Source organism: Rhea pennata, chromosome 2, assembly GCF_028389875.1.
Source record: "Rhea pennata isolate bPtePen1 chromosome 2, bPtePen1.pri, whole genome shotgun sequence".
Classification (NCBI taxonomy): Eukaryota; Metazoa; Chordata; class Aves; order Rheiformes; family Rheidae; genus Rhea; species Rhea pennata.
The window spans coordinates 139,625,016-139,642,915 of NC_084664.1; the positions used below are offsets into that span (position 1 = coordinate 139,625,016).

At 37.1% G+C, this 17,900-nt stretch overlaps 1 protein-coding gene across 14 annotated transcripts in view; it reads right to left on the bottom strand.

Annotated features, from left to right (window-relative positions):
• VPS13B (vacuolar protein sorting 13 homolog B) overlaps positions 1-17,900 on the bottom strand; it is a 460,401-nt gene that overhangs the window by 290,546 nt on the left and 151,955 nt on the right. Inside the window, exon 20 of one of the 14 annotated variants that reach the window (XM_062570480.1) lies at positions 997-1,796. The exons of the other annotated variants lie outside the window; for them this stretch is intronic. Within the exon in view, the coding sequence (XP_062426464.1) occupies positions 1,780-1,796 (17 nt within the window). The 3' untranslated portion in view covers positions 997-1,779. Of the gene's footprint in view, positions 1-996; positions 1,797-17,900 lie in introns of those variants that run through there. 14 annotated transcript variants of the gene reach the window in all.

Sequence of the window (17,900 nt, forward strand, 5' to 3'; positions counted from 1 at the left end):
TTATTTTATTCCAAAAGGAGATGAAGAACCCTAAAGGCCTAAAAGAATCTTAAAAACTTAACATATTTGTGAAATAGTTTGAAATTCTTAATGTTGTGGATCAATGTCCTCCTAACACTATTTCTAGCAAATCCATTTGACAGGGCTGTTGTGTGCATTACTAGTTTCTTAATAAACACAAACGGTGAAAGCAATGGTCCCAGCAAGGCTATACGCGCCTCGTGCGATGCCTGGCAGGCTCTCGGCACGGGCAGCACACAGGAGGAGAGCACGCCGGCACAGCTGACGTCTCTGCTTCTACAGCTGACTCCGTCGCTTCGGGCACCCGACTAATCTCTGCTTTCATTTCCAGTGTGTACACCCAAGGTGCGATTTGTTACGATGTGAAATTGTTTAAATAATGATGGAGTGACAACGTTTTTCTTTTAAAATTGGTTCTTTAGACATGCCAGTACACAGAAAGCAACAGCAACTCTACAAATCACTGAATGCTAATATTTGACCAAGAAATGGGAAGTGACAGCATTGGGTTTGGATGCAGTTCATCACACTGTAGCTCCAGATTTTTTGGTTCTTTTTGGAATATAAACCTATCTGTCCCACGGCTTTTGCTGGGCCCTCTTGCAAGCTGAGATTTTTTATTTTTGCCGTCGTATTAGTTTTTATTACATTCTTATCCATTATACATATTGGATATAAAAAAAATAAAGATAGGTGAGCTGGCCTTAGTTATTAATACGTACATAACCCGGCAGCAAACAGCCAGACTGTTCAATGCTCAAATATAAAAACGTGCAAAAAAGTCAGGGCAGAATAAAATGCAGAGAAGATGCTGAAATGTTCATTTTGCAGACACAAGGCACACACTGAAGAAGACCAGAAATACTGACAGAAAGACAGATGCTCAGGAAAATAGGTGAAAAATTTTGCTCTGGATTTCTAAAAACTATTTATATATTTTATTTATTCATTTATAAATGATTATATCAAAAGAGATTCTTCTCACAATATGGGAAATTTATTATTAATTAGGATCACAGAAGTTATGAAAGATTCGACAAACTTACTGGCAAATTGGAGCCTGGTCATTCTAATGCATAAACTACTAATATTAGCTCCTGACCTATTTTTAGAAGGACCTGTTAATAATAACAGTACTTAATAAGTTAGATGTTTTTCCTCATTTTCAAATTAAGGTTCAATTTAACTCCAAAAAGATGATCAAAATCTACTTCACGATTTATTTATTGCCAGCAGATCTTTAATAGTTTAGATGTTCCATCTTGCCTCAAATGTAAATGGTCACTACATCCTCTGAGGAAAGGAGCACTTAAACAGCTGTTTCTTAAGGACAATACTGGATTGGAGACTTAAAGATAACCCCCATCTAAATCCCCAGTGAATGCAGTCCTGCTTCTTTCTGAGGAAATAGTTTCAAGTTTAAATATATGAAAGTTTTTATGGCGTGTTTCACTCCACCAGGACTGTTTAATATTCCAAGTAAGTATTTAATAACTGCAGTCACCCCCTTCGGCATCAGCGCTGGTACAGCACGCACTCAGCGGGCACCCCCAGGAGAGGTTTCTGCCTTTTCCCAACACCGGACCAGGCGTTCTTCGGCATTTGGGGGGGGGGGGGGAAATACCCCTCGAAACCAGCGGGCATTTGTTTTGCTTGAGCGCGTTCTAACGGCGTGGCAAAGGCGATGTTCACGGCGAAAAGCCAAGCAGCAGCAAACGCAGAAATCCCTTTCTGACCGAAGGACAGGCTCCAAACAGCTCATGTGTGAAATCCCACTGTGGGATAGAAGCAGCCTAAGAATCAGCATGAAAAAGACACCTTTACAAATACCTGCGCGTTAAGCAACAAATAAACTTTAAGACTTTTAGTCACAGAATTCTCCAACATTGTTGATTTTTACCGGGAAAATGTATGAGCAGCGTATCTAAAATTGCTCAAATCATTTTGCCTGTTAAACAGACAAGTGAATGTCTGGAGGGGACATAATAAAGTCACTGGTCTCATTACAGTGAACGGTATTAACTTGCTCTGTCTTGCCAAGTCAGTAAGCGGTGTGAATTTAATGGCAATTAGCTGAGATCAAAGTTGAAATACCATGAACAAAGTAGGTAGAACTGACAATATCAAAGAAGGTAAGTATACCATGGGTGACTGAAAAAAAAATCACAGATTTATTTAGAGTGTTTTGAACTGTTAATAGAAAAGGGCAGATTCTTACACAATGTTTATTTTCAAAACACTATTACTGATTAGACAGATTTCTAGGAGACTGCTTTCACAGGTAAATTGACCAAAAAACTGATAGTGAAGTAAACCTATTCAGTAATAGCTCCCAATACACTATTCTGAATGATATTTTCACAAGAAATTCAACTCTGAATCAAACATCGAGCACTCTCTCCCCTACCTGGCAAACAACCGGGAATAGTAATTTAGCAGCCATTCAAAGCATTAGAAAAAGTGCTTAAGTGCTTAAGGAGTTCTGCAATTCCATGTAACATCAGCAGGAATTAAATGCATCTCAGTTATTAGATGCATTAAAAAAACACTCCAGCATGCTCACTGATACTCACCACATAACTACAGTCACTATAAAATTCCATGGTTTACATCACACTTTTCAAGTACAAGTCTAAAAGTACTCTATGCCAATTCCCAGAATATTTTGCATAGACAGCAACATACACGTTACAGATGAGCTGATACAGGGAGTAGCTAGGTGATCAGCCGAGGCCAGTAATTCAACGGAAGCAACATGAACTAACACCAGAAAGATTCTTTCTGCTGTAATCACTCGTTCAATACGGGTAAAGTAACAAACAAGGAAAGCAAGTTTCAATGCTGTTTGAATTAAACCCATCAAACCTGGACACAAAGAAATGGTTCAGTACAATAAACAGCAGTATATCTTTGACCTTAACCCGAAGGGTAAAGACCCTGCAGGTCTCGGGCAATTAGCCAGCGAGGTCAATATGAGATTCGCTTGAGCAAGGACTAAGGTTCTCAGAAGATCAAAGATAACTAGTGTTACACTTTGCCCTAACCAGACCCAGATTCACACTTTCCATTACTGATTCACATTGATCTTATGACTGTTTTTATAGATCCATCAGAATAAGTGTGCTTTTACTCTTTTACTAATATTTAATTAAGTTAATTAATTACAGCTTAACTGAAATATCCTACAAAAGACCCCACGCAGCTTTCAAAGTGTAGGCTGAATCCTAATCCTCTTTCTTTTTTAAAAAAATAGCACTGAGGATGAAGTCAATAAATTGTCAATTAATAACATACTTGCTTTGATGGCTCTTCAGTAATTTACTTACATACCACTTCATAAATTTCTTAGGAAAACTTCTGGGATCTCTGATACAGTACCTCTGCCATGGGAAAATTTGGTTTAAATCTGCTCTGCTGCCAATAAACCAATAAGACTAACTGGCTGATAATCCTCCCACACTACACTGTTTAGGTATATGCACTCAACCAGCGAAAGTTTAATTTGTTCCGCTAATGGCACAGAAAACTACTCAGACTTATTCACCATATAAATCTGAACTTCAGCCCGCTACTTTTTGTTATTGCTTAGGCAGAAAATTCAAGTTATTGAATGCTTTGTAATTCAAACTATTTTATCTTTACTTTGATCTAAAGCGTAACAATAATAATGGATGATACCAGAAACTAAATATTAAACTACACTTCGTGGAAGAAATATTAAAAAGCCTTAGAAAAGTCTCAATATTATTTGCATTGGCACACTGACATGCAAGCCGTTTTACTGTTCTAACTAAATAAGTATAAAAGTATTCTTAAACTAAGGAACTAAAACCAGCGACGCCAGCTACCTTTTATGTATTTCTAGCTGCCATACGTAATAGCTTTTGTCTGGGATTTCTAGTGGGAAGACACATTTCTTTACTAAGTGCAACCTATTTAGTTGAAAAATAACTCAATTTACAAATACACAATAAGATTTAGTAAAGAAGCAATACAAAGCTTGAAATGTAAATCTTCTATACAGTTGTTAGATGGATAGCACTGATACATGTTTATATATTCTAAAACAGCTATATGTACGTATGATAACGTGGCTTACAAGTTTCATTTTAAAATGTTGCAAGTATTGCACATTCAGGAGAGGCCAAGGCCAGTTGGAGTTATGTAAAAATTCCTGAAAGATCTGTGAAGAAATACTACATATCATGTCATAATGTATTTTATTATTATGCCACCTCATGTAGAAAAATGCTGGAGAATATTAGCAGACTCAATTTATTATTAATCTATTTTATATTCCAATGTGCATAAGCGGAGTTTGTCTGTGTTTCCCAAAAACATTACAACAACACTGTACAGGTACTGACAGGAATTAAAATTTGACAAAAAGCTCCAAGCGTTCTGTTTGCATTCCTTTTTGTCTGCTCATGGGGAATGAAGAACCAACTGGAGATTTTCCAAAAAGATTGAGATATGTTTGAGGTATTTATATTAAAGAAATTGTCCTACCATTCCACTTGTAATCCTCTGGGAAACAAGTGCATCCAAAGTACTATATGCAGTTAAAAAGATTTATATTTTCTCTCAAGTTCTAGCTCTCACACATATTGTCGGGGTAGGTCAAGAAATGTACTGTGGCTAAGAACATAATTTTTTAATTTTTTTCCTCAAATTTCATCAGTACTCAAATTTCATTCACAGATATAGTAAGAATAGGTATCTTGTTCTCTCCATACGCTTATACCCATGTAAGCATATATATAGGTACAGCTAGACATGGAAATCTGTGATAACTCTCTTGCAAAATGTAATCAAGTACTTCCACTTTTTTCAACTGTAATTAAGAAATCAACTCCAGCCATTCTGAATTCGCATTTCATTGCTCTATGCAAACAAAGGAGGGCAAGAGGACAACTCTCTCTTCTGGGAAAAGAAGGAAGTCAGCTTTTTCAGCATCTTTTCCCATTAGCCAAGCACAGCATCAGTATTGTTCTTTGACTGTAACGAAATTAAGGAGCACCATTTGGAACACCCGTTATTTGGAAAGGGAAGCACAGAGAGCGGCTTTCTTCCACAATCAACACCAGTTCTACTAATACAAAACTATGAATGTTCTGTAAACTGAAAAAAACATAGAAAAAATATTAAATAAAAAAATTGCTGTTTGAAATATTATAGCATTAAATATTCTTTCAGGGAAGTAGTATTTCTTTGCACAATTCTTCCAGTACTTTTGCCACTCCAAAAAGATAGCATATAGGAAAAAACAAAAAAAAACCCTTCTCACTTGTCCATTCAAGACAAGATAGAGGTCTTTTAACAGGGTGCTGATGCTTCATGTGAAGAGGCTTCCTAATGAAACCAACAAATACTCATTCAAAGGAGCAAAAGCTACTCCAGATTCTCTGCTGAGAAACTTGTCGCAGGGACCATAGACAGAAACTTCTCAAAAAGGCACTCCAAACACGCACCAGCAGTGAGTGACCTGCACTGCATCCATACCCGCTTCTGATATCAAGAGTGAAGAGGGTCTAAGAGCTAACACAGCATCCTTCCTCCAAATACCTCTCCATCACCCTCCTGGAGCTAGAGCTAGAGCACCAAAGCACCACTATGGAGAAGAGCATTGCAAACCCTTCCAAAAGTCTCCAGTTTGCACAATAATGTAAGATAAATATTGCCTTCTTGGCTATCCTTCTGCCCTACTCTACTCCTGCTCCAGGACCTCTAATAGTGCTGCCCTGAACAAATACACGAGAAGATTTTAATCACCATATTTCTACCTGTATGTTCAATTACTCTTGTGTCTCAGTTTTCCTGCTAATAGGAGGGAAATTATAGTTTCTGAGTTTATAGCTTAACTTGCTGCCATCCTGTAGCAAACACCTGCTCCTTCCATCACAATTTTGAGATAGTAGTTTTCCAGAAGAAAAAACAAGTTTGCATGACTCATATTAGAGATTCCCTGTTCCAGGAAACAGTCTGAAATAAAGAATCCTAATTCTTACTGTAACAAAAACATGTAGTAAATGATGTGACCAATTCCTGAACTGTCCCTAGTAAGCACTCTTGAAGCCTCATCAATTGCTGTAAGATTACTATTATCTCTGCGAGTGTCCCCGGATAGATAGGACATGGATGTTTCGTCTGTCTCCAAAAAGACATGCAAGGACAAAGTTCACACTGCCCCTCCAGACACTGCCACAGGCAGAACTGGGCTTTCACACTCTCATTCACCTGCTGTCATGGCAGCATGTGCAATTCCTGTAGACCTCCAGACATGCCATTAGAGAAAAATATCATTAATATTTTACATTAGCATCAGCACAATAAATAAAGCAATGAAAATATACTACAAAATTACCAGTAACCATATACAAATGACTATGCTAGCCACTCCATTCATATGACAAAAAAAAAAAAAAAAAAAAAAAGCGGGGGGGGGAGAAGTATAAAGCAACAACGAACAAAAGAGAGTAGCTGGGACTCCAATCAGAAAGAAGAGGAGCTGCTCCTGCGCCCAACCTGGGAGACGTGAAGATGCTCAGGACAACACCTGGCACCTCCTATCAAATATATCTCATTCAAATGTGACGGGATGCACACTCTTCAGCATTATGCAAGCATTTAAAGAAAAACTGGACTTGCCCAGTTAACTTCCTACATGTCTATCTTTCCAAAAGAAGCATGGTACAAAGCTATGAAGACAAGGAACCTGGCTATGGAAATTCAGCGCAGTCACCTGCAAAACACTGTGCAAACTGCAACATTCCAGCTGTGCAAAGAGACAGACCTATGTTCAGTGCATGGATTTTAGTAGACATTATACCCTTATTTCCTCCTTGAACATTCAAGTACCACATTTTGAAATTGCTTCCAATACATAAACTTTATTTTCTTATTTTACAAATCTGTAGTATTACTTCTTCCCAACACAAGTTTTAAAAAACACAGGCATTTCTTTAAAAAAAAGATCTATGTAGTGTAACAAAACAAATATATTTTTAAAATGAAAATGGAATAACTTTTGCATTAAAAGTGTGCAAAACGTACATAAATAATCTGAAACTTGCATCCTAAATGCTCAATTGGCTCTTGAGAATAGAAAATCTTGAACTGAGGACACAATGATTAAAATAATACTAAGCTTGGTTAGCAATTTAATGATCACATCTCCCCTTAGACTAAAAATGTGGACAACAGCTAGTAGCTGACATCTCACTTCAACATTTTACAGCTGCTGTAAAGTAAAGGCTTTAGACATTTGAATGCATGCATGCATCTTATTTTCCCAGGATTTCAAAGTTCACATCCAGGCTGTTGCTCAGCCATTATAAATGAGTAATTCAAGTAGGGCATGACTGCTTCTTGTATTAACTTGATAAAGATGTTTCACTCAAAGTGCATCAACAGTTGTGTGAAGTCATCCCTTTCACAGGCTTATACTTATTCTGTGTTATGTTACAAGTGAAAATACAAAAAAGTATTACCAGCTTTGAATTACTATAAAAGTTTTCACCCTAAATACAATTAGTATTATAAAAGATACCATGTTGTCATTATTGCACTTGCCTTCACAACTCCAAAATACAATCCACTATACCTTATTTCCTGGCTAATAAATTAAAAATAATTTCATCAAATAGACTGCAATCTGCTTTAAGGTTTTATTTCATTAGTTTAAGCATGCAACTGCTGAGAGGACTGATATGTATTTTTTAAAACACACATCTGCTTTCAGAAAATTCCGTTATACTGAAGATCATATCATATTGGTCAAGTCTTTCAAAAGTTGCTTTAAAAGCACAAAATTTAATACTACTGATTAATTTTAAGCTCATCCTTTAACAGAGATTCTATTAGCAAACATACATAGAACAACTATTTTGCAACAATTTTAATCTTTGACAAATACTAACCTAAAGTTTGGGTGATAGTATTCCTACAATGACATACTGAAAATCCTTCCTTTTCTGTGATTTTACTTCCATTAATTTTCATTTCACAACCTAGAGAGAATATTCAGTCAATGCTGAATTCCCTTTTCTCTAATCACACAAGAGGCATGATACTAAACCTCAAAATCAGAGGGAGAAGAGAATTCATATTCTCCTTTCCTGATTTCCGTTGAATAGATAATGAACATAAACACGAACACAGTCACACTACATATCAAAAATACAGCAAATATATAATTTATTCAGAGCTCAGAGAGGACAAAAAGTTCACCTGATTATGATTACTTATGTCTCACTAGAGACTAGGATTACTCTCTATGCTAAAGAGAAATTCAGAAGCAAAAAATAAGAATACTGTCCAGAGGTGATGATCCATCACACACACTTTATAATCTTGCTCACTAATCTCGAGCCAGGCACTGTTTAATGCTTCATTAGATTTGATTACAGTCTCTCTGCTATTTTTCTGAAGAGAATTGTTTCCATTTATAAAATATCCATGTTCTCCATTTTTGCAAACAAACAAAAAATTCTGTCAGCCAATTCTAGTATTTTACTTTTAACTGTATTTAAGCAGCATTTCTACATTGCTTAAGCAGTTTTGTCTCAGGAAAAAAACAACTATAAGTGCCTGTGGGGGAAAACAGCCTTTTGAGTTATTCAGATTAACGTTTTGACACCTAACACTGATTTTCAGGCTTATACTCCATTTTCATGTAGGGTTTGTGTAGTATTTTTAGAACACAGTCATTTTTTTGTTACGGTGCAGCAGAGTTACAAACACGGCAATTCACAAACCTGTGCCTCAACGTTCCCACGAGCAGTGGGCAATTTTTCCAAGATTTCTGGGCATTAGGCAGCCCAGTGAAAGCTACTTCTCCAGCTTGGCACCAGTCCCAGGCAAGTGGCCCGAGAAGCTGAGCAGCAAGCGCTGTGCAAAAGCACTGGCTAAAAGGGGGCGAGCTGGCAGACAGAGGAAGGCTCCGACCGCGGTGGCTCGTTGAGCCAACATGTTTGTTCGCCAATCTCCATCCTCTCAATTCTCCTGGTACCAGTACCCCCTGCTCCAGCAGCCCATTGCACCACGTAACCACGCAATATGCTCACGAAGTTTGGATCGTACTACCCTAAAATGACTTGCTATGATGTAAAGAATCAAGCTCTTGGGAAAAATCACAATTTTCTTCAGATGTCAAGTTCACACTGAAAATACATCAGCAATTATGAAAGCACTTGGGAAAAACGGACTTTGCATAGTTCGCTGTGCTGCAAGTAGAGCTCAATATCAATGATTAGCAGGAGAAGAGTGTTTGAATGGGAGCTCAGGACTCAGTTGAGCAAATTGCTTTGCTCAGGAAAACGTTTCTGCCTTAACTTAACCAGCTGCAAGATCAGAGTTACAGCTAGAATTTTCTCATTCAGCCATGACTTCAGAAAAGCAAACTGTTTTCCTTTCCACCACTGCCTTCTTCTCCAATTTAAGTGTAAATCAGATTAAAGTTAAGTAACAATTTAAAAATTTAGCTAGTTAGGTTAGCTATATTTCCACTATAATCATATCACTGTGTTTCTCAAATAGATACAGTTCTCTAAGTAGTACTAAGACTGTCAATATACTTCAGAGGGAAATTTTTAATAAAACAGAATTCTAACTACATGGAAATTTAATAGTTACTAGATATACAGTATTTTTGTTTATAGTTGCTGTACTGAGACATCTGTTTTATATATATATACATATATATATATATATATAGTGCCCATATAATATATAAGGAGGCTGCAAGTAGGCTACCTTTAGGTCATATACTAAATAGAACTGAAAAGTTAAATGGCACACTGTTTTCCTAGTAGAAACTTTAAATATTTCTGCAACTTAAGACAACAAGTCTAATGGAACAAATATATGCAAGATACACTTGGTTCTATTTAAGTATTTTCAGGGGTAAGAAGAAAATGAAATCAGCTCATGCAGCACAGAAATGATTAAATGGTCTAAAGGCTAAAAGTGACTGATGTTTTCTGCAATACTAATTCCTATATAGTTCGCTTTTTTTTTTTGATAAAAATACAGCTTGATTCCCCAAAACTTCAAGAACATTAAGGAAAGTAACCTTATTTGATTATTTGCAAAGCTGGACACCCTGGAGCTTTTCACAATCCTTTGAAAACCATTTGCCCTTTGCTCAAGTATAGGAATACATCTTAGCTCAGAGCTCACCATTCAAACTACCTAGCTGAATTAAAATTAGTAGTTAAAACAGAATCCATTTGTCTGATCTTGGCTGAGAACTGTTCCTTTTTACATAAAACCATAACTATTTATTTTCTTGTACAACTTTATTTTGTGACCACAAATGGCTATTTGTAGAATTACAGTAATGAACTTCTAGGAGAACTTCAGGACGGCAGTGTTTGGGCAGGAGAGGAATATGTGGCTGAACATTCACTATGTATTTTTAAGACTGCATCCCAAACCATACAAATAAGACTGCTAGTACAGTTGTGTGTATTATAACCAAAACATTGGAGACTTTGGAGTGACCTATAGGTTTTTTTGATTAACTACAGAGTTGAACCTTTGAAATTGCTGGAAAAAAAGCTTTATATATGCAAATATATATATATATATATATATAATATACACACACATTTAGACTAGAGTTCAATTTTATACTAGTAGTAATGTGTGTTAGGTAGTAATCAGGGTTTCAGTTAAGTAGCTGAGCCCAAGGAGTAATCACAATTTCTGCGTGTGCTTTTCTGCACATTATTGAAAATAGTGGAGATACTTAAAGTTATGCTGTTTTTCATCAAATGCATGACAGTTCTGTTCAGCAACATGGTATTTAATCAATTGTTATTAAAATTTGACAAATAAAAATTGCTGTAGTCAAAACGTATTTATATTTTACTACAAATATCACATCATTTTTTAATGATATCTATATAACATTTTATTACATAAAAAATACTCATGGTGCATGAACCATTTACATCACAAAAGCAGTAGTGAGAGCAATACAATTCAATTATAAAAGCTGGAAACAGTTTAAACATCATTTGAAAGTAAACAGTTACAGTCCCTTATGCCCATGTCTGGGGAGTATCCAAATGGAAGTTAAAGATCCCATGGCATTTTTTCAAAATGAGTAGGAGCTATCCCAATGTGTTGGCCAACATATACTCTCTCAATTAAAAACAGATTTCAATGTCCAAAGCTATGTGTCAGCAATTGCTGAAAGCATATGCCTGTCAGGTTTCCAAAAATCTCTGCACCATCAGTAAATAGCCACTCTGCTTAATAGTGCCTTTTCAGATGCCACAAGCAGAGAAGGTGCTCAAAACAAACGCGTTTTCATAAATAGATAAAGCAAAGAAGCATTGTCCTAAAGTGTTATGGAAGGAGAGATACCATTTGAATGCCCATTTAGATTTTTTTTTCCCCATACCAGTGGTGTTAAATATGACTTGAGTGCCCGTGGGAAGCCCTTTGACACGTGGCACACTCTGATTCTGCCAGACTGTGAAGTGAACAGAAATCTTATGAAGCACACATGCATAAACACAAAACAAAGGGAGCAGAAATAACCTTCTGCCATTCTCCAACTTTCACACATTTAATGAGTTAAAAAGTTAAAAAATAAATTTTCATTTCCATTTTCAAGCTAATGTTCTAAAGAATTTTCTCAGCTATTTTCTGTTTGAAGAAAAGATGGAGAGACTTCTTTAATGCACTTTAAAGCACATATTCCCCATATTACCCAGAACTCAAAAGTTCAATCTTCATTTGCCAATGCTGAAGCACAAAACCTCAACCATCCTAGGAGGTACAAGACGAGGCACACTACCTATGGGCAGAAAGCTGTTATCCTGAGTCAAAAGAAGTGAATAAGTTAGATGATACGTTATTTAAGAAAAAGGGATAAATAGAGAAGAGCACTTTTAATCAGGTTTTCCAGTCCCACGCACAACACGTTTCCTAGTGCAACATCTCAGGCTGCTGCTCCTTGGAGTTGGCTCCACTTTTTCATTGTCCATATTTTGATACTACTTTGCCATATTGCCAAGTCCTTATGTGATACTATCAAGAAAAGGAAGTTGGACAAAGGAAAAAGCTCTTTGGCTACAGATTTTACTCTGCCACCTTTGACAGCGCAGCTGAACAGTATGTCATGCTTAAGAAAATGTTTAAGGAAAAAAGAGAGATTCTGAGCGACTTCCTCAGCAACAACTGACAGGAGAGAGCGTACTCTTTCTCTATCAGTTTTCCAGTCTCAATTTACAAAATTCAGAAACTTCTTCAAGCCAGTTACAGGCTTCTAGGACATAAATTACCAAAGGATTTATGGCACACTGGCAAAACAGAGAGATGAAAGAGTAACACCCTTCTCCCACCAACAAGACTTGCAGAATTACTCGACGGGAAGTTGTACAGGCTGCCCTATTCCAGCACTGCACAACCACCTTTCTATACCCAGAACTTACTGCCACTCGCTGGAGTCACGCAGCCCACCGGAAATCATACTCAGCTGCATAGTGGAGTATAAAATGCCCCTGCCTGATGTTAGGGGACACAGGCATCAGTGGGAACTGGTAGAGTAACCGGGAACTGCTCTGGATACAAGCATACTTCCCCGTGGAACAAGTAATAGCTGTCGGATCTTTGTAAGACAGTAGATACAGAGGTGATTCGGTCTGGAAAAATACTTCATACCTACCCTCGCTCTAATGCGGAAAATACTTGGCTGTGGGAGTCATGGGGGAAGATAGGAGACAAACAAACTGACAGATATGGTACAAAATTAAACTAATTTTAACAGAAACTTTGAGTTTTACAGTTTTACAAAATTTAGATTTACCACTGGTACCAACCTGTTCTTCCCCACTCCACCCTCCCATCCCAAACTGCTCAGCACCACCATCTGTTGCCCCTACTTGAACTTGGGATAAAATTAAAATGTTCAGCGTGCTGTATGCGTTTCCATGGGTATAGACCTTCACGCCACAAATACTGTTGCGCCTTCAGTGAAAAAGCTGTGAAAGGACAAACTGATTTGTAAAAGAGAAATCGACCTCTTTTCTGCAAGTATCATATCACCATTAAACAGAAGCCTTTATATATGAAGCACATCTTAGCCTAAGATGATCAACTTCTTTAACTCCAGCTCTTAAAATCATGTTAAATGACAAAAGTCTTCCTTCACTGTTTTTTTTTTTTTTTTTTTAAGTATAACGTCATTCTTCATCAACAAGGTGTCAGACATTATATTTACGACGACCACTGATCTCAAAATCTCAAAATTGTAAGAGATATTGAAATTGCACTACTACAAAATACTCCTGCCCACAAGTTTTGCAACTTGAAAACTCCTAAAGTTAGCCTCTTAGTTCAGGCAGATTTTTAATCTAATTCTGAAAACCACAGAACAAAACTAACAAAATTCTTCTAAAAATGTAAAATTATTTCAATTTCAATTGACCTTATGCTAACATAACTATATACTGTGTTTTCAGTACTTACACTACGATTTTTCCAATGCAAAATATGAGAGTAAGCTAGATTTTAAAAGTAATTAAGAGGCTATAAATGTTGTGTGCTGCAAGAGCACAGTTCTCAAAAGACCAGAGTCCTGGCAACTATCATAATCCTTTTGAAATTGTTCATATTAAGATTAAAGATCACTTTGTTCCTCTATTCCCACAACTCCCTGGTATGGTAAAAAGATCAGTCCCCTAGTTTTATATGTAACATCTTTAACATTTGCTCTCCTCTCTGTGCATGTGATTAAATGTAACATTTTGAAATCCCAAAGTTCTGAGAAAAACATAAATCCTTGTCCACAGCTGCTGTTTGACTCTGGAAACACATGCATTTTCTTTTCAAGCATCTACCATCAAAAAATCCCAAAGGACTTGAACTGCAGAACACCTGCATCTCTTCATTTAGTTCCAATAACAGAGTCTAAACTTCAAAATTACAAAAATAGATGCTATGTTCTGCTGCAGTTACATTCTGCCCCTAATTCCCGTGAACAAAAATGCTAAGAGCATGAAATCATTCAGGCAAGCTCTGTCATCGAGAGGATAAGATTTTTTGCACCAGAAGCCCAGTGGGAAATTGATAGAAAACTGGCAACAATTACAGATAAAGTACATAGTGAAATCCTCAGGGAAAGGAAAGGAAATGTAATAAGATAGATGGTTATAATTTTTACACATTTATGCCCAAACCACAAATGCAAATTGTCTTTAATTACTACAATATATTAAGCATTTTTACTCATTCACCGTGTCAAATACTTACAGAATACTTCAAAATAGTTTATGAATTCTCTTTTACAAGTACTTTTTATTTACTAGCACAGGCATTCACTTAAATTAGAACTGAAAACTTACAAAACGTCATTGTTCTTGCTTTAAAAGTCAGACTTTGCAATATTCCCAAACTAAGCAGTCAAAAATATTTTTAAAAGATGTCACTGAGTTGTATTTAACTGCTAGAAATGGGGGTGGAGGAGCATATACCGGTCTGTGTACATATAAACAAATACATGTAAAATTTGTCACCTCATTTTGAGTAAGTTCTACCAGGTAAAATCAGCTGTTACATAAGAAAAAAAATATATATATATATATAATGCTGCTGACAGTACAATTTTTTTTTTTTTTTTTTTTTTGGTATTTGAGGATATGCTTTCTTCAGTTTTTAAAAATATTTTCACTTCACAAATATCTTATTTTTCTTTATTTGTAGGGGAAGAAAAGGAGAGCTCTTATCTATATTTAGAAAATACTGAAAGTTGGGAAAAAATCAAAAAAAGTCCTTGGAAGCTTAAGAAAACTATCACTTAAATTAGAAATTACTAAATTCTGTAAGGTTGAATATTTGCCCTTCATTCATCATGCAGCTCTCATACAAACTAGAGAAGCCTGCTCTCACTCTCACTTGCTCTGCCGGGTGTACTAATTTACCACACAGGAGCGTGAATTTAATACAAGTATTTTTGTTTGCTCCTCTGCTGCTGCACTGCTGAACATTTAAGTCGAGCTCAAAGCAAGCTGTTCCTGAGTTTGTTTCCTCTTGATTTATACATAGGAAAGCTCTCCATAGCCCGGCTGTGCGTGCACTGCCAATTATTCAATATGGCAAACCAAACAGGGCTTAATCAGCTCACCTCATCTATTCAACAGCTGCTTGTAATTAAATCCTAACGCCCCCATTCATTTTCCAATCTCTCCCTTTCCCTCAAAGACCAGGTGAAGCAAACAAGGGCTGCTGCTTGCTCCGAGGGTTAATAAATCCAGGGTTAGTTCAGAGAAGCAGTAAGAAGACCTTCCCAAGCCCTGGGGTAGTGTAATAATCTCCTCTCTCATATATATTTTCTGTGCTGAGGTTTACCTAAAAATTGGGGAGCACATCCACTGATTTTTACAATTATGCATAGATGCCCCCATGGTAGATTTTCATATGCCAAATTAATGTACTCAGGACTAAAAGCACTGGCATGAAGACTTATGTTTAAGGATTAAATAAAATCATATTTATTTCCTGTACCCCTGAAGTCTTCCTCTGCCACAGGTTTATCAGTTTTCCACTGTGCTAATGACGCACTTTGTGCACTAAACAGGAGAACGTCCTTGCTAAGGAGGACATTACATCCATCGTCAGTACGTGTGCTTTCTATATGCTGCCCCTCTTGGAATAACATTTTAGAAAGACTAAGAGTTCTCTTGGCAGGTTATGCCCAATGCAGTATGTTGCTGCTCGAATCACCTAGATTTCCTCTACCTCTCAGCATCAACAGGTAAAACATCAACAAACGAAATGCTAGTACGGTAGGTACCACGTCACTCAGACTGTAAATACACCCTCGGCCTTTGCAGGGCCACCGCGGACAAGCGCGCAGCAGTGCTGGCCCTCTCGAGTCCCACGGCTCGGGGAACAAGATGCAACAGAGGGAAGTGGAGAAAAGGTCCCCTAACATCTCCCCTCCGGTCAATCTGCCCTGATTACTCAAGAAATACCTATCACTTGCACAACCTCCTTGCTGGTGTCTTATGCCCAAACTGCTTTGATTTTCGACCCTGTTGTTTTTCACTCAACTTCACAGGTGCACAACGTAACTAGTTACTTCTCCTTCACCAATTTGCAAATAAGCAAAAATTTTTTTAAATCACTTATGTTTTAGTCCAAGATTCTTCTACAAACTCTCCTAGGTCATGGTCTCCTCGTTAGCCAGAGTGCCCAGAAGCTTCCCTGCAATTACATCTCTTGATCTGATGCACACAGGCACGGCGCAGCACTTGGCTCGGAACGGAGGTGGCTAACACGCAGCTCCTGAGCCTGGTGTAGCTCCAAAGCAAACCTTTCTGCCGTGTGACCCGCAGCTTTGCTGATGTCAAGTTTGCTAAATTTTCTGACTCCCTGTGTGTGGGGAGAAGCAAGCTGAGTACTAGGTGACACCTGAGCCAACCCCAGCCCAGTGGCACTGCTGTCCCCCTTGGCTCTTGGAGAAATAGCATGTACGCTTTCAGAGCTTCAGCTATATGGATATTTTTACATGTATCTTGTAGAGTTAGAAACATTGGCCTGGCCTGGCCTTATCTCCAGCAATTGGATAATACAGAAAAAATCTAGATGTTGTTTTTTGTCTTTCCTTGGATAGCTTTTTCTCCATTCTTTCTACAAGCGGGCTCAACCATTCTCATTACTCTTCTTAGTGTTATGAATTTCTATTCCTGAATATCATATTACCCATTATTAGGATGAGTGTCTCCAAATAGCTCAACTTCACACTGCAAAGTTATCTCGACTAGTACAGCTTTTAACGACCCTTTAATTCCCATGTGGTGTAAGTTGAATTTGCCATTAAATTATCAAGCATAGCTTTCCTAATTCCCAGAAGTGACTGTAACTGACAGCAAGACCATTTTCATGCTCTCATCTCACTTCATGTTTTCTCTCCATGCAGCTTTCATAGTCTTCATATAAGGATTTCCATATCCCCTGTATTAAATTGCCTCAATTCCTCCAGCAAGTATTTGAAAAAGAAAAGCTTTAATCAACTCCCACTTCCTTTGTATGGATTCTGAGATAATTCAAGCATTCATAACTTTTCATAGTTTAAATTTTTTTAAAGGCTCATCTCCAGTACACTAATCCCTACATTTTCGGGAACTAAAGCTTTAACGTATTATTCAACTTTTCCCTCTCAATTATAATCCCTCATAAATAGTGCCTTTCAGATCTAGAGCTCTGACTATGCAAGTTATCAATATAATATTCAGTATATGGAGTAGATGCTGCTACCAGGAGGCACTCTGGGAGGATTTTAAATTTTAAAATTCTAGCATTTTACATGGATCTCCATTCATCTACAAAGCAGGTACCACAGACACCTTTCTACCATCACCCAACTTTCTCCTGCATCATTAGCTAGCCTCTCTAAGTCTTTGTATATGAGCTGTGTCTGCACTTGATTTACTGGTCCCTTATTTCTCTTAAGCATCCTCTGTCACAGACCCATCAAATATGTGCTACTACATAACTGAACTACCCATAATACTGATGAGCTAAAATGTTGGTAACCAGCAACAACAACAAAAAATCTTTACTGTAGGTAAGTATGCATGGTTCCTTTAAAATTCAATCAATATTCTATGACAAAATCAGAAAGTTAAATTGAAGAGATCCTCTAGGAAAAGGTAGAGGATAAAATAATCAGTAATAACAATAATAAATACTATTAATATTATGGACATTTAAGAGTTATGTGAGGAATCAGATGCAATAGTTAACTTTTTAAGTTTTTTTTTTTAAAAAGAATCTGAATAATTAGGAGAGACTGTTGAATCATGAATCATTGCTTTTAGTCAATGTTTTAGTGGCAGGAACTTAAGATAATTGTTATAAAAACA